Consider the following 27,227-nt stretch of genomic DNA (forward strand, 5'->3'; position numbering starts at 1 on the left):
GTGAGGTTAAAAAAATCGTAGGCGATACGAGTACAGAAATGTGTCTCTCTCTTCAACACTTCTCATACCTGGGAAAGGGACAATAATTTGCATGGCCCGACAACCCTTCTGCGTAGCTGTGCTTGTGTGAACATTGAACAATGCCGTCCTTTCAGCGCAAGTTTGTCTACAAACAAATTGATCTACACACATCCATGACTGGGTCCTCCCAGGGGCTCCGATTTTGTCCTAAGTCGGGAAATGTATGCAGATGATGCCCGTTTTCACGGGCATTGTGATACTGTAATCACAAAATCATCAAAGCGATCAAAATGATGGGGTTTCGAAAAATAAAAATGCCCCCGCTATTGATTACCAGACCTGAATCTTTTAGGCGTAGTCCGCGGTTGCTAGGCTAGACTGATACAAAAGGGAGAGTATGGTAGTGTCTTCATGACAGTAAATTATCCTGGGAGACCTCGATAAATCGGTCAAGGCAGGATTCACTTTATGATGTTCACGCTGAAAGAAGGGCGATGGGTTTGAAGCATGTCGCGGTGACAAGCTTAAACAAACGCCGATTTACTAGGCACGTGGATGGTTCGAGTGAATGGCTAACGGTTTGTAAATGAATGGGGTCCAGTGTGGGAACGAAGAGAGACAGAATACACAGAAAGGAAAAGTTTGTCCTTGTTTCAGGTTCATTTATTTCTTGATTGATAATTGTCACAAGAAAAAAAAATCTTCCTTGCGGTACTCTACCAACCGATGCTCGCCACGGCAACGGTATAGAACACCCGACCAATGTGATAGCGATTAACGTGTATAAGCTTATGGTTATGCTGATGGCGAGGTGATTCTCCGGGGTTGGATGCGCAATTTCTTTACATCATAACCTCCACCAGAAATAGACTGTCAGGGAAGTAAATGTTTATGAGGGTCCTACGCGGGGACTGTGAGGAATTCACACGCACCCTGTCATTAAACGGTACATCCATCATAGACACCGTTACACGCCAGATATCCACCGTTCTCCACGGAAGCGGCACGGGATCACGTCCTTAAAAGCAGAGAACGATTGTTTTTTTAATAAATCTAATAGCCGGGGGTTGGTGACGAATACTCGCTAAACCCTTGCCACACACCTAACCATCCTGGTGATGAAGACATTTAATTAAAAAAATCGTCGGTAACATATCTGCAAATCCTTGGAATGCTAAAAGGCGGACGTGCTATTTCTTTCATAGTTCAGTTTCGTCGGACGCTTTAATCGCCGACAGTGACAGTGTGTACCATGAGAAATTCGCGCCTAAACCGTCGGATATTGTGCTTTCGCAGATCAACCCCGGCCATTCCAGTCGTATGAAGTAATCAATATCGAATAAGCTGGAAAAGACGAACTCGGGACAAGTTTATGGCCCGTTGGTATCATCTCCTAGTGGCCAACAGCAGTAAAAAAAAAATATTTTCATCGATTGAGTTTTATTCACACTGAACCCGGTGAGGACGATTCCAAAGATGACGTCAGGAGATGTGAGCGATGCTGGGCACTGAGTCCCGTGATCCAGAATTTCAGCATTTGCTCGTCTTCCTCTTTGGCTCCCAACACCTTGAGCAGGCGGTCGGTGTCATCTTTACTGGCTGTTCCCGCCTTCGAGAACTTGAACAGGACTTTCACCTTGCTGTGGATAAACGAAAACATGAGAAAAAAAAAATTAATCGGGCTCATTTTGTCGGGCTGATTGAAGTTCGGGGTTTACTTTGGCCCTTTCGGGCGTGCAATTGGGAACTTTACGACGTGTATTATTCACAGTACAATGCAGTGTAACAGTTTACGAGCGGCGTCCCCGAACTGCGCACCACCCTCTCGTTGCGTTCGTACTCTATGACACCAAATCAAACTCCCATAACAATTAAACTAGTGAACATATTACAGCTCTACTGAGAATTACTGCTAGTTCGAGACATTCTCATTTACTTTCTGTCTCGTTTTAACTCAGACATCGATTGAATGTAAAAAAGAACAGCGTTCACAGAGTCCGAGCGTGATGAACTTGTCACCACAGCAGGGCCTAGAAAGGTTGTCAACGCAAAAAGAACTCGAGACAAAAGCTTTGTTAATCGTAGCATTCTTCCTTTGAAACGAACCGACACAGTCGGTACGGCAGGATGGATATATTTTGGTGTAAGCAAAGCCCCCCTCCCTAGCCCTCCACACCATAGTGTAAGTCAGACGATCTCTTTTGGGGAGGGAGTTACGCACTTCTCCCTGGTACTAATTGCTAACGAGTGGCGTTTAATTAGCAGTCTTCATTTTAAGCAGGCCCATGGGATCGATCCTTTCAGCGGCCAAACCCCAAGTGCATCGATGAAATTACTATCAGGTACTCACTAATATCGCAAGATAATGTTTTTAATGCATGCGGCTCTGTCCAAACAACGTTCCGCATTATACACGGCACTTCGCGACTTCCTCAAACTGCCGTTTACGACGCCGAATCATCATATTTTATGTGGGAATACGACATCGTCCGGCGCTTTTTATTGACGTATGGCATGCGCATGAGCGTGTTACCTTGCCGGTTAAGCGTAACTGCATGGTCCGCTAAGCAGTGCCTGACGTGCCATATCAAAAATAACACCGTAACGCGAACCAGGCGCGAACGTTAATCCATTAAAGGTACCGAAAGCGTCACTTCCACTAAACCTTACACTTAAACCTTGCCACGGCTTCAAAGCGATGGCGACCCTTCCGAGAGGAGCTCGGATTAACGGCAAGCTACCGCACCTTGGGCGAAATATCCGTGTCGTATTAAAAACTTGACAGAATCTGGATCACACAATATGTATTGAAAAACTAAACAGAGTTGCTGCAATATTGAACACATTTCCCCGAGGCTTGCAAGATACTGATTGCCGTAAAAACGAACGACAAAATATTTAAGAGACACATTTTGGACATATGAACTCAATAGATCCATAACTTACATCGTTTTTGAAGGTTTTTATTGAACAGTGAACTTACATCAAAATAGCTGTTTTTGATACTACAGCCATTAAAAATATACATCGATACTTGTATGCTTTGCGTTATCATTCACTCTTGGCAGTATTTTCATTTTTAACAGGAAACAGTTTTGTGTTAAATAGGTGGGAATCTGCTCAACTGTTGACTCCTATTGCCATGGCGATAATCAGACCCCGACACGCTTAGTCACTTGACATGGCTTTGTAACCCTGGCAACTGCTAAGAAGCTCCACATGTTTTTTCGAGTGGTTAGAATCCCGTCGGCAAACTCCCGGCCGCAACCCATCTCCAGAAAGCAAGTTTGTTTTCCCAATGATACCCCCACATGGCTACCCAGGACTTTAATAAAGTTGGACTCCATCATGCTAATGCCTGATAAGCCAGGGGGTAAGCCCGGTTGGTGTGAGGGTGCCGCGAGCTATCCTACCAGGAATGGAACGTGCGATGTATTTGTACAGGTGCCTTTGTTTCTACAGGTTCTCTCCCTTCAACGGATGTCAGTATCAACATCTCGTTCATATCACATGCTACCATCTCAGCTTTTCCCATACACCGACAATAATCAGGATTAACAATCTCAAAATATGCCTCATTTTGGGGTGGGATTCGACGAGTACCATCCAATGACAAGATCGACAGATAATTTTCTTTCACATGATGATAAGAATTGCTAAAACCAGGAGTTGGAATTCTCACGACAACTGATAAAATTAACAAAATAGAGACTTGAAATATTGATATGACCGAATATTTGAAAGACGCGGCTGGCCAGCATAATCAACGGATATTGCTTACTGCATTCTTTGGGCACCAACGCGGACATGAAAGAAAGTCTTATATTTGAGGTTTTCCATGTTTTCCTTAAATGTCTATATAACAGAGATACAATCGGCTGCTAAAATTTTCCAAAAACAAGCCAAGTGTTGTTGCTCTGCTCCAAACTTCAAAAACTATTACGGTTCCATCATCAATCGTGCCGACAAATTCACGCTATTAACGCATTTGGCATGAGGGGGGACAAAATTCCCCAAGCCGCTCCACACAGGTATTTCCACCACAGGCGTGTTGATGTAGGTTAGGGCATTCACCTCAACGTAGCCGTGAAGCTACAGAATGGCTCTGGAATGTCATATCAACGTATCTGGCCAACGAAAATGACAAACAATTCACTCCTTATTTTTGTCTTTAGCAAAAATATTACACTACCCCAAGCCAGATATTACAACACATCCACTTTGTCAATACCATAAAGTCATTACCGGAGAACACCAAGTGATCAGCTTGTGGGTAACAGAGTATATGCTACCTCATCAAATTTGGAATTTTTGTCAGGAATTTAATAAGTCCTTTGGGAACAACACAATAATTCTAATGCCGAGCTGGGTGCATTCCGCAATTCCCTGACCACTAAATGGCTTTCTTTTTCCGCTGAGTTTTTTTTAATTATTTTTTTGGGGGGTGTACAGTTATCTCCGGATCTAATGTATGTATGCTTTCATTCAAGACTTGAACAGGTGTGTTTATTCGATGACATGTTCTTGTTAAACCAAACAGAGACTGGTGCGTGATGCCATAGAACAGATGTTACCTGTACAGTGCTAGTGTGTTTTGCATAAAACTACCTTTTTTTCCCACTGTATTGTAATGTTTGGCAATAGTATGAATTGCACTGCTCAGAATACATTATCATTTTTGTATTGATAGTTTTCAGTTCTGGATACTGTCAGTTTTCTGATTCACAGAAAGTCTTTTGCAAGATTTCACACTGTAGCAATAATTTCCTGTTTTGATGTGAGTAATAAACTTACTTGCAGTAAACATTCAGAAATACATACATACAAACATAAATATACACCAACGAACATACATACATACATACATACATAAATACAAACATACTTACATACAAACATAAATATATACCAACATACATACATACATACATACATACAAACATAAATATATACCAACGTACATGCATACATACATACATACATACATACATACATACTCACATACACACATAGATATATAGATACATACATACACACATACAGACAGACATACATATATGTACATACATATACATACATACATACATACATACATACACATACATACATACAGACATACAGATCAGGTAAGCACTCATTGGTATATATACATGTACCAAATGTGAGCTAGAAATTGGAAGATAATAAAAAAATATACTTATAAATTAATATTTTTGTTTCCATTCAGCTTCATACTTATCTGGCGATTACCTGGCCGAGTGCTCTCAAACACCCAAATTCTAACAAAATCCCATACTATAAAGACCTAACATAAATGGCATATTTCAACTCCATTGCAAAAACTGAAATACAATTCTACTTCTCGTGATCACCTGCCATATTTCAACCATCTCCTACCTGCCACCCCTTTCCACACAAAATATTTTATTCTCACTGCTAGGGGATCGTTCTACTGTCTACGAGTACAAGGGGGTGTATTATGCATGCTTACTTCATCCATTCTTCCTTCAGTGCCACCAAGAATGCACTGACCACTTCCTCCGTCAGACTGTGATTGGACAGTGCCAGGTCTATTCTGCATAATATGGCCGGAGCTGTAACACAAAGACACGGATAAACAGAAAAACACACACTGAATCAGTCATTTGCATAAAAAAGTCGGTTACATTTTTTGAATTGAACTTGAAGCTCACTGTCAGTTCACAGGCTAGGTTGAGAAGAATTTCAGGAAATGCATTCATTGGTTGGCTTTCCAACATTATTGACTGGACAGAACATATCATAAATACTTTTATTAACTTTAGCACTTTCTCTTTTTGTTTTTTGATTCACTCACATCATTATAAAATTTTATATTTATTTTGACAATGATAATAAGCCCCTTTTTACAGATTCAATATAAGCTTTTGCTCTTTTTTACTATTTCAAACTCTTCTTTTCATTTTACTGCTACTACAAAATGATTACCCCCCCAAAAAAAACATTAAAATACCCAGTATATTCTACACTTTATTAAACCTCTGGTCAAATGTAAGAGTGTTAAACCAGATTTTTTTAAGGATTGTAAAGTTTTGAGGGATTTAAAAATTTGAACCAAAAAAAAATGTTGATACAAAACTTTGAACTTGTCCGTGACCTGAGCCAAGGATGACACGGGTCATGTAGATACAATAACCTGAACTGGTGTCACTTTGACATTTGAGGAGCTGCAAATATCAGCAAGGGACACCACTGCTGCTGGGACAATGTGAACAGAAGTGGATTTTGAGCAAATAAAAACAGATTAGCAACAACAATAAGGATCTCAACCACACAATCTGTAACAGAAACAGTTTGCTTTTTGATACCAATGGAGTTGATAAAACCCTCACTTGAGCTGGATGAATGGGGATGGAATATTCGATTGTTTCTTATGACTGGTGAGTGCTGTATTTTCTGATCCCAGGCGGGTTAGTTAGATGCCACTTGTATAGCAGCCGGAGTAATCCTGGATAAAGGCACTGAGTAGGGAACAATTGGACAGCTACGGATTTAGCCATGTTGCTTTACCGACAGCAAACACAAAAATCACAAAAGTATTCACGGTTACTTTCCAAGGATTAAAATTAAAGTATCTCCCAGTGATGCTGTATGCAATTGATCTTCTTGTTTCTTTAATTATGTAGTCTTATCCCATGAAGAATTCCGATACAAAAATTACTGGTACCTTATCCTACATTTCATTACACTTAAACCTAATGAACGTGAATCATAGCTGTGAGAAAGGAAACCCCCAAATTGTTCTAAAAAGCTGGAAGGTGCTTTGAGACTGAGAAACAAAAGGACTGGTTATGAAAATAGTGTTTGGTCGATGAGTTGAGGTGCATTGAGGTAAATAAACAAGGGCAAGCGCTTGAAGGGGAAAAAAAATCTGGTAATGGCTTTCACTTTGAGTAAATAAAGCTGTCTCTGTGAGTCAAGGTTGCCAAGGTAATAGGGCATTGAAAGGGAGAAAAAAAATGTTCTCACAATTCACTTGGCAGTGTTTACAAAAGACCGTGGGGATGTTAGACAATGCCTTGTTCAAGAAACTACATATTTAGGAGTGGACGTTCTGGGAGTTGACCGGACGCACTGAATGCTCAACTCACACAGAATGTCACCAAAGCACTCGCTGAATGGACTCAGTTACCGAAAAAGTACTGTAAACTTTGGGTCAATGCTTTCACACTTTTCTTGAATACAGTATCGCAAGGGTGGGGTGGGGGTGTGGGGGATTTCCAAAGGCCATACAACAAAACCCTACGATGACATAGTTATAGTCGTACCTGACCGGCGGTCACTTGACATCATCACTATAAAGTTCACCACGTCCACTTTTGTAGACAGACAAGCCAAAAAACATTTATCAGTAAATTTAGAAAGTTTTTGTCACATGATTCCACTGCACCGAGCGTAATAAAAGACGCTGCCTTCAAAGTTTTGAAAACATGATTTTTCATTTTGACACAGGCTATGAATAATTACACCAGATTGGCAGCCACTTGACATCGATGCTAAAGCTTGTGGACAGACCATAGACTAATATTTATCGGTGTGTAGTCATGTGATCTCAATGCACCTAGCTAAATTGACACCTCACCTTCGAAGTTTTGAGAAAACACGATTTCTCATTTTATTTTTAGCAATGATGTCAAGTGACAGTTGATCAGGTATAATAACTCATAGCCTGTCTCATCGTGGGTTTTTTGCTGTATGGTCTATGGAATTCCCCCTCCTTGCTAACTTGGGGTCTGGCAGCATTTTTTACAAACCATTTGGACATCAATCACACTCTGATAAAACAAAATCAGACCTTTCACTGAATCTTTGCTGTGGACTGGCTGTTGACTTTTATTGTATCTATACCAAAGAAAACAGCAATCTGTACTCCCATTCTACAGGCCCTCATTAAAGAGAATTTCAATGCTACAGGTGTTAATGTGTTCATTTTGATGAGCCCTGTTGACAATAACTCATTTGCTTGCTATTTGCATGTCATTAGCATGACACTGACCCAACAAATGCTTTGCTCAAAGTTCGCCTGCACCAAGACAACCCAGTGGAGCCAGAGGACGTGATGCCCTGGCCTGGCCTGCCGCATGATGACGACAGTACAAAAGGTTGCTATTTTTTTTTGCAAATCCTACCTGGGGAGGAAACCTGTTGTGTTTATTTCTGTCTCGGTGACCTTGGTCAGTCAGCGCAACATTGTCAGGTTAATCCTTGGAAACTTTACAGCTGTGGGAAAATGCCTTGCATAAAAACAGGATGGACATGTGACTAGAACAAATCTCATTTTTTTGTTTTTCGCTGTACACAGTAGTAAACTGCTTCTTGTCCTTTGCCTTGTAGCTAAGCAAGATTGTTTGAAGTCAGTAGAGGGTGGAGTTAACATGTCAGACTGCCGCTGTTTTTCTAAAATTCTGCAGTCTCATCCCATGCTGTGTGTCCTTGCATAAACCTGATTTGGCGCGGTGAATAAAACCTCTCGAAACCGCAATAAAAAATTTTGCAATGATTGCATGCACTTTACTGCGCCTCTTTTCTAAGCAAAAGGCAGTCACCATTCAATTGTAGGTTTAGTAACAATAATCCTTCGGCATATAATCATGTCCCTGTGGCCACAGTAAAAAAGGCCCTTCTGTGAGTGTGAGTGGCCGCACTGTCCCCAGCCTGACAGCTAACCGCATGCCAACACAATGGCCCTACCTGCGTCATCAAAGGCCAGAGGGGCTGCTGAAATTCCTGGGGCCGCAATTGTTCAGCCAGGCACCCTGCAGTCTGTGCTATTCAGCTAGCAAATGTCCCTTTTGGCTTCTGAGGTGGCAAAAAAATGAGAGTTGCCGGTATCACTCACTGAACATTCACAGGTTATCGAACAAAGATGAAAACTGACTAGCTGTCTATTGTTTTTGGCACCTGGTCAACTAATTGTTGTGCAGGCTGGGGCCAGGACAGTCTTGATATAATATTAACTGTCTGCATTCTTCGGCAATTATGGAACCATTTGCGGGACTGGGGGTATGGTTCCAACCAACTGTTGACACTTGCAGGGAGACACCCATTCATGGTTTCTATGGAGAAAACTATCGCCTATTAGTCTTGATGGTGCCATGGAATGGTTCTAAACACCTGACAAACAGACTAGTGCAAAAATAATTGCTGAGAATGGGGAGAACAACACTTTGCAATTCCAGACAGATCTGATGATACCAAAGTGGAGACAATTGAAGATTGCATTGGGAGTAATTTTCAAATAATTGTCGAGAGTGCATTTCATCAAACAGACACACAATGGGCGATGATCAGCCGTGACTGGGAGAGTGGTCTTTCAGCAATGGAAGAAAACACAGAAACAAGACACAAACACTCATTGTTGAGACCCGACAACAGAGTTTGCAGTTAATGTTTGCGAACTGTGACACGGTACAAGATACACGTTCCATTCTGTTTGTGTGCAGATGCCGGCCAAACAAAGTTGGTTGGTTGACACCGATGATAGATGACGACACTCACTATTAGTTCTTTTTTTCCACAGCTCCCCCCTCCACCTTTTTACACCACCCCGCTTTGACTCGCCTCCGACTGCTCGCCGACTGCTTGTGCGACCAAAACGTGCAAGCCATAAAATATGCTTGGCTAGCTCAATGAATGTCAGATCTACTCATCGATGAATACAATAACAGACACAGCAAGGTTAAAAAGCTGAGGAGTAAAAGAATCGGTCCGGGCAGTCCTGTCAAAGAACTGTAATGACTTCCCCACTGTTCATCACTTCATCTGATTGCCGTGTTTTACCTTGAGAGAGGCATTTACTCGACACAACCCAGTACACATCATTTCAGCTATGTAGTCTCAAACAAGGGCGATTGTCCAGTAAATGCTTTCTCCGGTAACTTTTAACTGCAAAATTGGTTTATTTAACGCTATCCGCGGCCTGGCACTCACTCTCAAATGCTGAGGCCTGGAATGCGGGTTCAATGACCTTGCCGCACAGGCCTTGTCAGCCCATCTTCCCATTAGAATGCACAGCACAATCGGTCTGACTGATGAATTTTTTATTCATTATCAATTAGCCTACAATGACTACAAACTTTTTAGAGGGAATATTTATGCGATTCAAAAATCAAAATTTGGCACACAAGTTGTTTGTGTCCAACCTATTACCATGTTCTGTAGACATTTTTTTCTGAAGTGTCTACCACAATATGAAAGCCTCACTGTGTCTGAAACCACTGATCTGAGAAACACAATTTAGTGAAATTACAATCCAATAGACTTGCTTCCAATGGTCTGCTTACATCATCAAATCAACACTGCCTTGAGAGATGTGAGAAGCGAATGGTGGTGAATATCTTGTGAACATAATTAAGATGTCACAGCAAGTAGACACTACCGGACAAAAAAAATTAAATCTGAAAATCCTTGAGGAGAGTTTTGCCTTGCAAATATTCTCTCTCTTTCTCTCTCTAGTTTAACAATATTACCTATGACCTCCATAGCAGCTAGCTTTATTCACATTTATTTCTTTGTCTGCTGCTAGGTCACACAGCACTGTACTGCAGACAAAAATGTATACACTGTTTGCGAGGCGTTATCTTCAACAGAATCAGATAAAATGATAATGTTTTATTGTATCCACTGAAACCAGCTTTTTCTACTCCCAAAAATATGGAAGTGCTGACAGAAATTTTGTTGCACTCTGGGCCTTCGAGTGATTTGACACGGAAGATGTTTTTTATTAATAGCTTTTTCTGCCTCCGTATTAGATTCTTATGACGCAGTTTGAAGAACAGGTTGTTGTTTGTGAGTGATTCTCTGAAACTACAAAAATCGTAAATTTGGAAACTGTAAAACAGTTTTTGTTAGTTTGTATAAATCACCAACTTTTCATATAATACTACCATAAAAGTTGACATTTTAAGGGGGAGAGGGCAGGGGGAGGGGGGTACAGCAAGTGATCCAAGGCCACACAAATATCAAAGTCTGAAATCCTCCTACGCCACATATATTTGATTATCTTTTACAATATTTGCGAGAAGTGACATGTTTTGACTTGCTCGGCCTCAAAACACCATTTGTTATCACTGTCCACACAGACTGACATCATTCGAAACCACAAAATTACATCATCGTTTTATCTGGAAATTTGCTCTCTGAAACTGCGGACTGCAAATTTATAATTCACCTCGTGCCAGGTACAACAGTTACTTTAGCATTAAGTTTTACGCAAATAAGCCTTTGGAGTTTGAATCATATGCACCTCGGGGGCAGATATTTGGACTCTTGAACCTTTTACAATGCTTTTTTGGTCTACCCACTTGTGGGGGGATTTCATTTTGAAGATCACTGAGTTAAAAAGTTTCTACCAGCTTATTTTATTGAAATCGAAAAATATAATTTTTCTCCATACGGCAGCCAATTTGAATTTTGAGTTTATGGAGACCACCTGATTTTTATTCTTGATTTCTATATAGAATGGTGTAAAGTTTCATCGTGGAAAGTTTGAGCAAGTTTTAATTCTTTCTATCTCAGGTTTTAATACACTTATGAAGAGCGTACAACCTGGGAAATACAGCCTGAAATTAACGATCTTCCTTAGAGATTTAATTTTCGATGACTAAGGAAGCTTGGGCTAACATTTCGCATGCAAATGACTTTGAAATTTGTTCTATGAAATGAACACAGGAGTATGGAACATGATTTTTTGCTTATCACTTCACACAAAAATCACTATGATATGCCTGGCTGTAGTATGTTTGTTTGAAAACACACTTCAAGAAAAATCTCACCTCTCTCTGGAAGATTTCCACACGATCCAATCACAATTCCATATCCTTTCCAAGGGTCATCCGCGGAGACATCCACCAACATTGGCCCTGGAGGAGATTTACTTGGAGAAACGATATCCACCAATATGTATAATTCCGAAGACGTGACATGATCCGGTAGAGCCGTTCCAGGCGGAAGGCCTAAGAAATTACACTTCCAGGAATCCTCATACTGGTTGGAGTAAGGAATTATCCGGCAGCATCCGCTGGGAAGAAGTTGCTGTGGTAATCCAGAAAGGAAAGTGAATTGGTTTCTGAGATCATGGTTTGGCTACTGCACTCACTCTGCCTGTACTGGGCACACCACAGCTGTGAGTACTACTGGGAGGACTGTGTTGCAGTTTTTCAGCTACTGGTCACCAAGGGACATGTCTCTACCTGCCTGCCGCCACTGCAGATATGTGTGTATTGGAAGATGCTGTTACAGTTTATAAACTACTGGTCACCAGGAAACATGCTGCTACCTGGCTGATTCAAGTTGAGACTTGCTCTCTGCTCAGAACACGCGATAAGACTTCTAAAGTCGGACACGGCACGTGCCGGATACACCCTGCTGGGAATTTTGCCAACACATCTGTGCATTGCAGACTCACTCACCAACATGCGATTAGACTAGAGTGGTGAGTTTTCACAGAATATGCTGACATTGGCTTTTAAATATCATGCAGGCAAATTTACAGTTAATATAATATTGAGTTTTTGTGAGCAATCTCCTCTGTCACATAAAATGATCTAGATTGTGCTATTTGGCAAGACCAAAAAACCCAATTACCAGTTTCATAAATGACCAAAACACTTTATTGAGAAGGAAAGCTTAGACTAATTCAGACACTTTGGGTCATAATCTGGAAAAGAGTTTGGCCAGCTGCAATATGTTAAAACCCAAAGATATACACACTGACACACACACAAATGATCACAAATATTGTGAAAAGTTAAGAATTCATTTCATTTCAAGTAAGCAGAAATTATTTTAACACTACGGTATTGACATATTGTAATTTTGAACTGTCCAGAATGAGTGACATTCTCATTGGCACAAACTGTGAAATTATTCATAGATGTACTTAGTATTGTTCACAATACATCTTCTTCATTTTTTCATTTTTTTTTCAAACTTCAATACTTCAAAGTGTCTCCATAGTAATGGAGACTCTAAAACTACATTTTTTGATGAATCGACCCAAATAAATCAAACCTGACTTTGACTTCTGAGTGACAACCCTTCACTGCAGAAGATCAAGGGAAACGAAGATAGCACGGATCAACCTTCAACCGACATCACGGCTGAGTAGAGATCTCATGTCACTTGAGAAAACTTACATGACAGATTTGTTTACCTCTGATTCAATATGTACAGCTCTCTGCTTGTCTAAGGGATTCCGAGCAGATAGCGTGATACCACCCCATTTCATACACTGTCAAACTTTTTGAAAAATTCCTGTCAATAAACTTGAACTGATTGGCACTGACGCTGGGTGCCCTATCATGTTATCACAAATACCTGCAAAATCTTTGACAAGTTACGCTGGTAAATTGCCATGGAAACCCACCTTATCAGTTGGCTACATTTCAAATACACTGACTTCTCCCCTGGAGGACCCCACCTGTGTTGACCCTGGGTCAATAACGACCAATGCAGGTGTGAAGAGAGGCCTGTCTCACACTGTTTGTACAGCAAGCCAACTGGAGTGGAGGACAGGCCCATTGCTTAGATCCCAAGTAATTCCTAATTGGCATTTAACTGGTTACAGCATTTTTAGCTGTTGGCTCATTTTGTTTTCACAAGGCTTATAAAACTATCAGAGTAACTGGTGACAGGTATATGAGTCGGTAAACACACACAAAAATAATCCCGGGGGTATTATTAAACTTCAAGGACGTGCCCAGATTTTTGTAGAATTTTGGCAAATTTTCAGGAGAAGTGGGGATCCGTGGTTAACAGGGGGCTCCACTGAAGACAGGTTTTGACGATGTCTGTTTTCAAAAATTGTTGGTTTATGCGAAAACGCTGGAGTGGCACTGAGCAAACAGTTGAGGACTCTGAGAGAGCCTAGAGAAGTGCGGTGTGTGTGAAAAGTCAACAGGGCAGCTTAAACAATGCTTACCTTCAGTACGTTGATGGCAGATTCCACAGTCTTGGGATGATCACAGCGGATGATCACTTGATTCCCTATCAAGACATGATGGGCAACGCTCTGAAAATCAGGAGCTCCGAAGAGCTGCAAAAAAAAAGAAAGAAGAAAGAAAGAGGATTTCAAATTTATCTCTGATTACCATGGTTACTGCAGCAAAAATTAGTCATACACAATGTTTGAAGTTGATTTGTCAGAAAAAGTAAAGAAATCAGTGACACACATATAAAGAACAAAAATGTTTAAAAACATATTTCTCTCATTATATTACTGTGAACAGTATTTTTGATGACTTTAGGACCAGCATGCTCATTTACAAATGACCTTTGAAGCATATTCAATATCGTGGCCTGCATATATGTGCTTATTATAATAGCCATAACAAAATACAAATGTAGACTTATGCTCTAAATCTTTAACATGTTGAATGCACTATTAGCAGAAAACAAGGATTTAGCTTTTGTCTTCTGTCAAAATAGAATGTCGATATTTTCAACAAACACTTTGAATACATTTTGGGTACAGGAGAGCCTTTCAAAGTCCCAGGGTTAAGTCCATTAAAAGGACTTGTCTAACTTTCCGTGACACGGAAAAACAATGCGCGCAAACAGCCATGAGATCTGAGCAAAATATATGCAAATCCATTAGAAAAACCATTGTCCCATAAGCCAGTGAGTCTACACTTGAAACTCTATGAGCCATCATGGTGTTGTGTAACTGACATCACAGTTTAAAACTTGAATTTACCAAGTTCAAACATAACAGTCTTTGATGGGTGACAGTTACTGCTGAAATCATTTAAAAAGCCACAATCGAAAAAAGTTAGAAAATTTGAGAAAAACCAGAATGAAGAAAAGAATCTGACATGTGACTTTTTTAACACATTTAGTGTCATTCCTAATAACTGCCTTGCTAAATCACAGGAAAATAAAAAGCAAAGATGATGTATTTTGCTAAGTAGCATGTATTTTGAAAAGACTGCCAACATACGGACTGTTGCACTTCTTCAAAGTGACAGAAAAACTTGTATTCATAATCTGGCTGGGGCAGTTACAATGACTTTTGTACACAAACATTGATTGATCTGGGCAACTTGACGTATTTGGCCAATCCTTGAAGTGATGGGCAGTTGACCATTTCTCCTCAATGCATCTCACTGACTCTGCGTATCTCGAGAGTTGTAAACACAGTTCACGGCTCTGTTCAAGTGCAAAACAATTTAACTTTTGGCCCTCCAAGTTCAAAAAGATCTTGATCTGAACTGATAATATTTGATAAATTTTGATTTTTCTGACACACCTGACCGGTCAATCTGACAATGTTGCCATTGTCCAGGTCAGAGCCAAGGCTGGGGGGGCAAAGCCAAGGTCTTGTCAGTTATCTGCACTTCGACACTGACCTTGCTGCTCGTGTTCTTGCACTTTTTATTCAGGCAGATACTAAAACACTTGAACCACACTGTATTAAGCTGTCAAGTACTTGACTTTTCATTGCAAAGGGAGGAAATTTACGTCAACAACCTTGAGCACAGTTACAGACCAGAAGTATACACCTATGGCAAAGTACTTGCATGTATGCAATATACTGTCAGCATGATTTATGGGACATTTTCGGAAAACACTGGGGGGGGGGGGGGGGGGGGGGAGGAGGGGAGGAGGTGTTACAAATCTAGAGCTTTGCGAACATAGTGTGGATCTGATAACTTGTTGATTCAGTGGTCCACAAATGTTGATATACCGAATTCACTTGACATGATCATCTCAAAGCATAAATAAACAAACTACACCAGGTACGCATATACCCTTCTTGTTACCTTGTTTGATACCCTTGCCAACTTTCAAGAAAACCAAACTGAAATGCTCCTTGGGCCCCCAGTATTCTTTAAGAGCATGGAAATCTGTAATAAATCAACATATTTGAACCTGAGATACGCATCAGAAACGGACAATTATCTGTTGATATTCCAGTTTGCATGCATGTTACCTGAAGGACCCTAGATTGTCACCATGGAAACCCGGCCGACCAAATTGATTTGATTCGCAGCGTAGTGAGAAGGGTTTGGTCATCTGATATCACCCAGGTATCAATGGGTTTTAATTTACACTTGAACTTCCAAGCCCCTCTAGCACAGGTATGTCAACTCGACAGCATCAGGACTGTGACTGACTGCACACAAAAGGGGGTCTGTAGACAAAAGACTGTTGCTCTAATTTACTTTTTATCAAAATGCAAATGGGATTTCCACTTTTGCTTAATATCTTGTTTTTTTACTCTCACATGCTAACTGTTTTACTGCAGCCGCAGTAATTGCGTGTCGGAAACACAGCACGGATATTAATTGCTCGGGGAAAAGTGAGAAATTTCACATGCCCAAGATTTGACAATCAACCTGTCCATCACTAGATCTGATTTAAGCTATGAGAAGCCCTTGAAATCTAGGAATCTAAATTTCTACCAATCAAAGCAAAGTTATTGTAATAAATATCCTTCCAAGGAATTTGTTTGTGATAAGTGCCATCTTCGTTTTTCCTTTTTTCCATCTGCCTTTGTTTCCTATTTAAATCATGGTTACTCTACACAAACCGTGTTTAAATTGACTGTTAAATTATGCAAAAACTTCAATTGGCTTTCAAAAAGGCAATACTGGAGTGCCAATGATTTTGAGATAGTTTGAGCTCTGTTGCCAAGTACTACACTAAGTGTCGCCGACACATCTCTGCCAAGTTCAATATATTTTAACCTGACTGTGAATTCCTACCCACCCTGGCATTGGTAACCAGGTAGCCGGGGCTCCACCGTTCAAGGGGCTACTGTTGCATGGCAACGCGCACCGGTTAGCTTGGCATTCCATGGCAACTCTGGACTGAGCATGAGCAGAAGCCCCGGAGCCTTGGTTACCTGTCTGTTGGGTCAGTGGAGCGAATCTGGATTCCCACAGTCTTGCTCTGAAACAACGGACTGAGTCAAGACGCGCACAAAATACCGAACATAATGTTTGAAGTCAGTTTTAAGAGAATATGTTCGACTGTTTGCTCTTTTTAATTGATTTACCCTGAGACCAGCTTGTTTAGCTTTGCCTTAATCAACTTAAGTTATTGAGATGTAAATACAGTTGACACTGCATTGAAAAATGTGTTGATAGCCTTTAGAAGAGCTGTCCCGCCACAAAGCCTAAGAACTGGACTCCAGCTATGCGGACAATGGAGTCAAAAGCAAATATAACACCCGGCCTTTTCTTCCATAGGCAGAAACAGAAGATGGCGCACAAAGGCGAATCCGAGTACAAATGTGGTGCTGACACACCTGAGACAATGAAATGACAGTTTTGAAGTTGAAACTCGGGATGTCAGAGAAAGTATTGGCCTCCTTGTTCAACCGGTGAGTGCCTGCGACACACTCCAGCAGTTTGATTGCCAGCTGTCAGGGTCCACTAGCAGCAGCATGAGGTCTACATCCCCTCACAAGAACACTTAGAAGTTTGGAGATTAGGAAGAAAGACTCAGTTGGAAAGGAGTGAACTGCTTCAGAAACTCTGACAAATGTGTGTAGGCTATTCATGTCCGCCGTCCGAAAAGCTGTGACCAAACTTTTAAATTCCCACTTTCCCTCCTACTTGGGAAACAATGCCGGCAAACTAGCCTTCTTATGGGCAAAAGCCAAACTCTGCGCACACCTGCACACTCCTGAAGTCATTGAAACTAAAGCCGTCATTAGGGCAATGTAACACAGCATCTTTGTTTCAGGGGATTAAGATTTCCCGGCAAAAATTTTTCAAATTCACAACAAGGAAACAGCAGGACTGAAGTTTGCTTCATATTTATACAAAAAAAAGAGAGAGACTCGGCAACAGTGCTATACAATTTCGCTCTGAAAGAAAGGAAAAAAAATATGTTTGGTGGGGTAGACTTGTTGGTATTTGAAGAAAAAGACAATTCACAGGTTCTATTGAACTTTGACAGGAGTTTGCATGGAATGGGTGGGGATTATTCCACTGCCAAAATAAACAAGACTTCTTCACAGACATGGGAGCCCCTGGTCTAATCAACTATAACTGATCATAAAGCAAACATCCAGAAATGTTCAAGACCCTTCACAACCTTTTTATTGACTTTGGTAATTTTCGAAAAACAACTTTTAAAGTTGCCAAGTCTGTCACAGATAAATCATCCACGCTTTGCTGATTGTGCAATGGAAAAATGATTTAATTTCACAAGTACAAGGTGTCTCTGTTGGTAATTCTTTTTGCAAACAAAAAATGCATGGATACAATTCTTCTTTGCAAAAAAATGCATGGTTATTATTCTTTTCGGCAAAATAAAAATGCATGGGTGTGAAACGATGACTTTTCACACACTAGTAGTAAACTGTTATTTGTGCATGGCTCTTGCAGGCACATCATGTGATGCAAGACTATTTTGGTAAAGTACAAGTACGACAAGGTGTGCCATTTTTTGAAGTAAATCATGAATAATTTACAGGGAGGGTTTGTCAATTATCAAAATAATTGGACAAAAATAAGATCATAGCTAATACCAAAACCGAGATCTTGTGCACAGAATACTACCATTCAACAATCCATTCTAGCAAAAAAAATTTTGCTATTTTTTTTTAAGTTCAAAGTGGTGAGATTTTTTCCTGAAACCTTGCATTCTAATTTCCTTGCACATGTCCAACAACACATGATATGCAGCATGGTATGGGATGCAGATAAGCAAGCTGGTGATCACACAATTAAACTGCGATATTTGGCGGGATCTCTCAATTTTGATGGACGATTTTCAGTCTGGGACTTTGTCCCCTGTCTGAAGACACACCCAACACTACGTTGTTGTTCTGAGTTTACAGAGGCCTGCACAACAGTTATATGATCTTGTTATTGCTGCGTTGCCTTTGGTTATCACAAAAGAAAGTGTAACCACGGAGGTTCAAAGTCATGAGTACTTCTGTGTGTATCTGGGATATTTTTGGTGTATTTACCATGTGTGTGTGTCCACTGGATGAAGTTTTCATTTGTGTCCACCTTTGCAGTATTTGATATGCAAAACACTGATTTATGTGATGAGATCACTTTACTTTCAAGTGTTTTGCTCACTGTGACAGTGACACACACCGAGTGGGAGCTGTTCCAGTGGGCGTACATGCAATACATAGAACAGCCAACCTGACCAATAACAGAAAGAGTTCAGCTTTAGTAGCAATCCTGGTTTGCAAAATTGCGGTGGATGGATTTTCAAGAAAGTACATTGTGGTGTGATATATCATATCTTTGAAAACTCACAAGATAAAATTTTGTTTTACAGAAATTAAGCGACATAGTTTTATGCAGTCAATTATCCTGAACATTGCTACATATTCAAGAATAATCACATACAGTATCTTTTTTTCAGAAACTCAATTTGCCGTAAGAAGTGAATAAGTCATAAGAAGATTATTTCCATTATATAAAGAGATAATAGTGTGAAGCACTGATATTTTTCCAGTAAGTTTGCCCAATGTTTCAACTGAAACTCTCTATTCTTCCTAGTTGTGCAATCTTCAACGGGACAATGGCCAGCTTTCCACAATGAGCGTAAACACGGGTCTTGGCGGAGCAATCCCTTTAGCGCTGGGTGGTCCCTGGGATCTGTACACAGGTATATCCCATGATTCTGCACGCAAGCTTGTACACATTTCTTATCACAATTTTCATTCATCGGCCGGCCAGGCCAATGCGATTGTATATTCAGTTATCTTGGCTGACAATGATGGTCCGGGACCCTGGGGCTATTCGGTTTGTCTATTGAGGTGACCTATGCACTGTTACCGTTGACAAGAATGTACGAGACTTGGCCCAAATTTGATTGGATGACATAACTCTTGCCATCATACCATATTTAGTTCCTCACGGTTCAGTAAGTTGTAAATTGATAGAGATTTTGATTGCTTGGGCAGCATTGTAAAAAAAATACCGCAATTATACGGTGTCGCTTAAATTTGATCAGAATCGGTATATACCAGTATGGGTTACCAATGATCAACAATAAATGTTGTTTCTATCTGTTCAGTGGAGGAAAATTCTACGTTGATGTTATGACAATGATTTCTGCACAGTACAACCAGAAAAACAACAAGAAATATTTAAACCAGAAAAACAAGAATGACAAAAGTAATTAAGGTTTAACTTTAGGTACTGGAGGTCAACTTTAGCAACATGCATATCAGAAACAAGCCCCTCTTAGTTTAGTATAAACGGTCTTCCCATCTACTGTCTATGGTTGCAGCTGGTCAGTTAATATGTAACAGTTCATAAACAATGACAGGAATGAGCAAGATCAGTGGAGTTTGCCTGTTTCTCAATGGCATGCCTCCTGTACATTTGCAGGATTTCACTTTTTCTTACCTCATTTGCACATTTTTGACACTGATGTGTTCATTTGAACAAATTCACATCTCAACCCCTGCATCTACCTGTACACCAAATACTGAGATGGTAGCTTTGGCGGTATGGGAGCCTTTGTGTGTGACGGACATACATCCGCACATACCCACAAATATACAGACATGCAAATCAGATGCAAATGAACTGATTCAGCCCATAACCTCACATTGGTAAACCAAATGTGAGCTAAAAAGATAAAACTTCACAACTGTAGTTCCTCAAAAATCTTTGAAGAATCTGTCCCCAGTATACAAAATACATAAAAATGTGTAACTTGTGAAAAAGCTTGAATACAGATGGGTTTGAAAGTGATATTGTTTCCTATGATTACATCAACATAAGGCAACACCAAAAACACATCAGATCTGCTCTACAGTGGGGGGAAAAGTTAAAAAGAAATTCTGATGAAGTTTTCAATGAAAATGTTTGAAGTGAACTCCCACCTGTCTCATGTGCCGTAAACTTTCAAACACTGGCACACTCAGATCAACTTCATCGTCAGAACCAGGACTGGTTGTTTCATCACCGCCAACTAAAAATGGCCGAATTTTGTCCTCCTCCTCCTCTTCTTCTTCCGTTTTCTGTGGCTTTGACCTCTTGGTGATCTTGATAAAACCTTCTTCAGTTTCTACAGGAAAACAATGAAAGAAACAGATCTCTTATTTGACTGTTTTTTTTATCACTTTGTCATTTTGCCTACCTCTCAAATTTACCGATCAAAATATCCCACTCTTTACAAAACTTTTCATATATTTCCTTTATGTCCACGTCCACTAATCCAATTAAATATGGATGGAATTGACAACAAAAAAGGATAGTAAAAAGAATAAACAGTGGTTTCTGTCTTTTTTTCATTATCATGTCCATGCATGGTAGGATTTCAAAACAAGTCACAAAATTGTAAATCTATAGTCTAACTTATATCTGATGACAGAGCAACACCAAGCCTGCAGCACTAAGTGACCATTCGACCTTTTGACCTGCAAAATGATTTAACATCAACTTTGGACTGGCGATGCACTATTAATGTGATGTAAATCTATTAAAATGATACTGTTTCAACTGTTATTTACTTCATTTGACAAGATGCGGGGTAATAACAGATAACTTTTGTCATAAATCATTTTAGGAAATGGCAGAAACGATGACATCAGGTTATACACAAACAGTCAAATATGGATGAGGGATCCATGTATGGTTTATTGGACAAGCTGCAGGAAATCTAATAATGCAATACACGGAGCCTGGGTGCAGAAAAGATCACTTTTTTCTGCATAGTCATGATATTATTGTATGCATTTGCTGTCTCTATAATCACAAAGTGCCCTGAGATTTTCTTAGCCCCTGGGTGCTGTAATTTTTCCCGCCAAAATTCTACTGCAACATTTTATCAATTTTCATAAATTTTTCAGCAATTTTTTGGATAATTTTGGACCAAATTGACATTACTCGTCATTGGCTACAGTTTTTTACCAAAATTTGGGAAAAATTGAAAAAAATTGTCTCGATCTGAAAAAAAAAATTCTATTCGGTCGACAAAAACTGGTTGTGGCACTCAAAAGGTTAAATTACTGGCACCTTCAGAAGAATTCATCCTGTGTCAAGATATTGGATGCATGTGACTACCAAGCAGAACTACCAATAATCAGTTATCAAAATTCAAACTTGCTGCCTATCTTGCATCAGCTTCTGACAGCAATGAATTATATTTTATTGAAAAATGCTATGCTAAAATATGCATTTTTCAGGTTCACTTGGTCTTGAACTTCATTTTTGTGGCAAATTAATTTGTTTATCTTGATTTAAAATAACTTCAACTTTCATAGTGGGAAGAAAAATTATTTTTTTACATTTGTGACGATCACAGGTCAAAGTTCAAAAAACCTGAACACCTAGGTTAATTATGCATGATGGAGTTGGACCCTGCACACATTAAAAGTTCTATTCATGTCGTGCAACATTTGCCATACTGTATTTCAAATTTGAATGCATAGCCTACGGACAGAAGTGAATAATAATTTGCAATATAAATATATGTGGACAGAATGAGCAGGATATTTGCTTCACATAAAAATTTGTTGTCTACAATGCCACAATTAAACCCTTGGTATCACATGATTAACTGATCAGAGCAGAGTGAAACTTTGTTTTCTTTTCAATCACAGACACAGTGTCACAACTTTATCAACAGAAAGTGACTGAAGGTTCATAGGAGTTACATACATATCAGACAACGACACCATTAAGTGCAAACTACAAGATGATGAGTTTCATGTCACTTCAATGAACGTAAATTGTTACATAGCCAGTATTGCATTCACTGCACATTCTGTCTAGTGGACTTTAAAAGAAATTTTGATTTACATCGTAATATTTAGGGCCATTTTTTTGAATATGATATGAGGTTGGAAGGGATACTCTGAACTCTTTTTTGTTTAAGTAAATCAATTTTGTGCGAATTAGGGATTTTATGTCAAATGAAGAGAATTACAAAACAGATTCATTAAATTGGCTTTCCGCAGACACAATACGCTGACTTTTAGAGTTGGTGATGTTGTTTAACACTATGTACAAAACCTCACGGAGTCAATTCAATGGAATGCATCTTACGTAGTCACCCCCCTACACAACCTCATGAACCGTCTTGCCACCAGTTCCACAATACATAGAAACATTGCCAAAGCCGATGGCTTAATGCAAGGACAAAGACCGAAAATCAACCGTTTCACTCAAATTGATGACACATAGTTTCTCTGTTTGATATTGTTCGGCGCGTACACCCATACTAATGTCTCTGGAGTCCATTCCAGTCAGGAATCAAAGGGTTGCCAAACAATGGGCTATTTCAGATGATGATGTCGTACAGGCCTGATTAAACACTTTGAAAAAAGCGCTTTCTTCACGCATTCCCCCGTAAATGCTGGGCAGACAACTCCAGCATACTAATTACTTCTCCAAACACTCACTATTTGCCGAGTGTCCTGTAGATGTTTGGCAACTTTTGACAGCGGCCGTATCCTGGGTACTCCGCTTCACTGCAGTATTTGCACATTTATATCAATGATATGCAGTAGTTTGCCAGTCATGCCAGAATGCAGTTGATAAATTATATATAATCACCGGAATGTAGTTGAAGAGACAAAATTTGATATTGTTGGTCCTTTGCTTCTAAAAGTTCATGCAACAAGACAAACTTGGTATCTAGGGGAAGTACCTTCTTTTCAGACAATATATAAAATCTTGATTTATTGTTCATAGACATGGCATTAGAAGTGGAAAATTATCAAGTAGTTTTGACAGGTGAATATAAATCTTGCAAAGCAGCCAGTGTGTCTCTGTGCTTCACAAATAGTTCACATGTCACCATGTTGAAATTTGCGGATGCAAACCCAGAATTTTGCACACCTCCGCAATGCCGCTGAGGTGGCCCTAATCAGCCGACTCATCTAGCCATAACAATTATCATCAATCAGTGTAAAAACCTTGTTTTCTTTTGCGTTTGAAACCATTAGTTTTGCATAACGAAGAGCGATTAGCATAAAACCCAGTACTACTACCTGGAGCCAGCACAGTGGCTGCAGGGGATATCGTGGGATTGTACGTTTTCAAAAAAAGACAGCAATGCAATGTACGGTAACCTTTTGAGTTTGGAAACAGGCAAATTAATCACTGAGTCTGACACTCATTGTCGATGACTTGTTTTTTTGCTTTTTTTTTCAGTTGGCTTCAAGAATTACCATTTTGGTACAGAAGGACGAAAAGAAGTTGCAAGTAGTTTTTTTCATTTCTCGATGATGCTAGAAGATTTAAGATTTTGATTAATGTGTTATTTACTGATTAATTGACACACTTTGTAAACCATCAATTTTTTTTTTTACCTTGATTCATTCTTGCCACTGATATATGTGCAATGCTACTACTCGGAGCCACGAACCATAGAAAGAAGAGATTGAGCAACAACACCTAATGGGCAACACTGACACCAGACAATGACAGAAAAAAATGCCATCCTTCGGGCAAAAAACCTTTGAAAAAGCATTCATTGACCGGCCTGAATGTGCCAGGTTTTTTGTGATTTTTCTGAGGATGAAGTGTTAAAGAGAGGTGCCTGAGGGGGTTCTGTGTATTATGACTGTTGAACTCAGAGCAGTTAAGAGGCTTCTGTGAACAGAATGCTCCGTGCAAGGGTATCTTCACAATGCACTCCTCTGAAGGTTGGTTCCCATTCAGCCAGGCTCTGCAAGAAAAAGTTTCCCCGCCTGGTATATCTTTGCAAAGAGTGCAAAAACCAGCAAAATTTTGCATGCGAGAGGTGGGCACTGTTAAAAACCATCACTGAAAAAGATAACTTGTTTCGAGAAAAGGAACGGATTTTCCCAGTACAAGACCTTCAGCACAAGAAAAACATGATCATCTCCGCCTGGGGGGGGGGGAACTTTTATCATTGGAGGTATTCAATCACAAAAGCTACTTTTTTACGCAAGCATTCACTGCCTGGAGGAGTGTCCATTGTAGATCTCAAGGCTCACATCTTTTATCAACATGTCTTGATATTCCACAAATGTGTTTCATGACTTGAAATAAAATATTCTGTCTTGCTTCAGTGATGGGTGACTAGTGGATTTTTGCCTTGTATGTCCTTCGATAGACGGTTTTCTTTATCTAACTGTGGGTACCTGCAATACATAGTTTATGCAAGAACCCGACATTTGCTTTTTTGCTTGCTTCGTATGTGAGTGGGAATTGACGAGTTTGAGGATGCAGAAGCAAAGAAAGCCAACATGGCAGATTTAATCAGCCCCACTAAAAAAAATCACCACAAATGCACCTTAAAGAGCTGCGACAGACTTGCCAAGGGTACCGACACAATGGTCACTCCAGGTTTGATCGGAGTAACGTGTTTCCATCAATAGTTTTTCGGTTTATAGTGACACAACAATGGCCAGTAGCAGGTGGTTTTACTGAGTCATTCTGAGGAGTCATCCCCATGACGACACGGGCCGGGGTCCTCTCCTTTTGATATATCGTCGATTAAACACATACATACCCGCCGATATGTGCCCTTCAGACAGGACAGAGGCAATAGACTGCATTCTTCAGATAACTTGAATAGAATTGGAAATGAGACCGGGGCTCAATTTGAGCCAGACAGGGATGCAACCTGGGGAACCCAGGTCCCCAGCATCAGGACCAATATTGCGTAAGACATCGTGAAAGCATTTTGATGCACACTACACTACAGGCGTTTCAAAATAAAAAGTTCATTTCTACAAATTTTATTGCATTTGATTTATAATGGGTTTTACCAGGACACTGACTAATGTTGGGTTATGACCTGTTTGGATCCCGCCAACAGTTGGGCATTACTAGGTCGCGTCACACATCATGTGTTCTCTCACCTCCCGGCTCAACCCCCCTCTCCAGGGCACACAAAATAAATAGGAAAAGCCTGTCCCACACACGTATAATCAGACAGGAGCGAGAAAAACATCACGACACAAAACCTACTCTGAACTTTACGATGTCTCAATTTATTGCCACTTGCTGCTCCACAGTCCTGTGCACGGCATTGTGAAAAGAAAGAGAAGAGCGGCGTGTGAAAGCGCTGCAAGCTTTGCAAAGTGGTTTCGTACTGTACCTTGTCTAAGCCGTGCCGCGATCAGTGCCTGGCATGGAGCCTGATTTTTTTATAATACCTGTGCTAGGTTTTCAGTGAAAAATCCTACAAGTGTCAAACACAAGATGCCTCGAGTGCATTTAATGCAGAATTCATCTCAGGCATTCAGCAAGCTATGTCATGGTTGCTTACTCAATGGCTGGCATTTCCTTGAATATCAAATAATATGAAAAGTTATGCTTTCAAAATTGTTTGAAAACAAATTCTCCTGCTTATTCTATTTTTTAAAAATTTTTGTAGGCAGAAAATGGGAATGCCGAACCAAAGTTCTTTGGCTATTAACTCACAGACGTTTGTTATTTACAGTTCACAAACTGTTTACAGTGCAGAAAATGTTTACAGTGCACAAAATGAGAAAAAAATTCACGTTTCAATACTAGAACACTGAAAAAGTGTCATTGTCATGTTGGAAAAAGTGTGAGGTTTTTGCATTTTTTTCATAGTTTACAATTTGGAATGATGCAACAGGTGTACAAGTGTTGGTAACTTTGACTTCCACCCCATTGAGTGCTTACGGTTTTTCCCATCAAAAGTTTACTGCAAAATTTTACCAACTTTTATGAATTTTTCTGTGATATTTCTGATAATTTTTGACCAAATGGACATCACATTTCATTAGCTACAGTATTTTATCAAACTTTTGGTAAAAATCTGAAAAAAAAATGAAAACAGTATCAATATCACCACAGCAATCATCGCTAGTGTTGTTCACATTCATTTTGACTTTAACCCCCAACTGCATCAAGGTTAAAATCACAGTAAATGATCCCACTGCCCGGACTTAGCCTTCAAATTTTCACACATTTCAATTTGGACGAAAAGTTATCAAGTATGAACGGTCCCACACAACCACTCAGAAAAATCTTATCTTTGGCATCAGTAACTCTAAGTTGTTTTAACACCAAATTGCCTTGTTTTTGGATTCCTGTCAGTTGTTGCACGCAGATTAAATTGCAAATATTGGCTACGTGTCACGTCGTTGACAACACAGGGATTCAATCTTCATGGTTGGGGGAACTGCATTTGAAAAGGCAGCAATTGGGAACGTGACGTGCAATACGCATCAACTGTGAAAACTTTCAACTTTCTCTGATTGAGTGAGTAGAGACAATGAACGAGGCATC

The 27,227-nt window shown here is 39.9% G+C and overlaps 1 protein-coding gene across 1 annotated transcript in view; it reads right to left on the reverse strand.

Moving 5' to 3' along the window:
* Positions 1–662: 662 nt before the first annotated feature.
* LOC139151550 (folliculin-like) overlaps positions 663–27,227 on the reverse strand; it is a 42,270-nt gene continuing 15,705 nt past the window's right edge. Inside the window, exons 4-8 of the mRNA XM_070724442.1 lie at positions 20,870–21,054; positions 13,982–14,095; positions 11,835–12,093; positions 5,513–5,615; positions 663–1,661 (exon numbers count right to left, since the gene is read on the reverse strand). Of these exons, the coding sequence (XP_070580543.1) occupies positions 1,466–1,661; positions 5,513–5,615; positions 11,835–12,093; positions 13,982–14,095; positions 20,870–21,054 (857 nt within the window). The 3' untranslated portion in view covers positions 663–1,465. The remainder of the gene's footprint in view (positions 1,662–5,512; positions 5,616–11,834; positions 12,094–13,981; positions 14,096–20,869; positions 21,055–27,227) is intronic.

Source organism: Ptychodera flava, chromosome 15 (assembly GCF_041260155.1).
Source record: "Ptychodera flava strain L36383 chromosome 15, AS_Pfla_20210202, whole genome shotgun sequence".
Classification (NCBI taxonomy): Eukaryota; Metazoa; Hemichordata; class Enteropneusta; family Ptychoderidae; genus Ptychodera; species Ptychodera flava.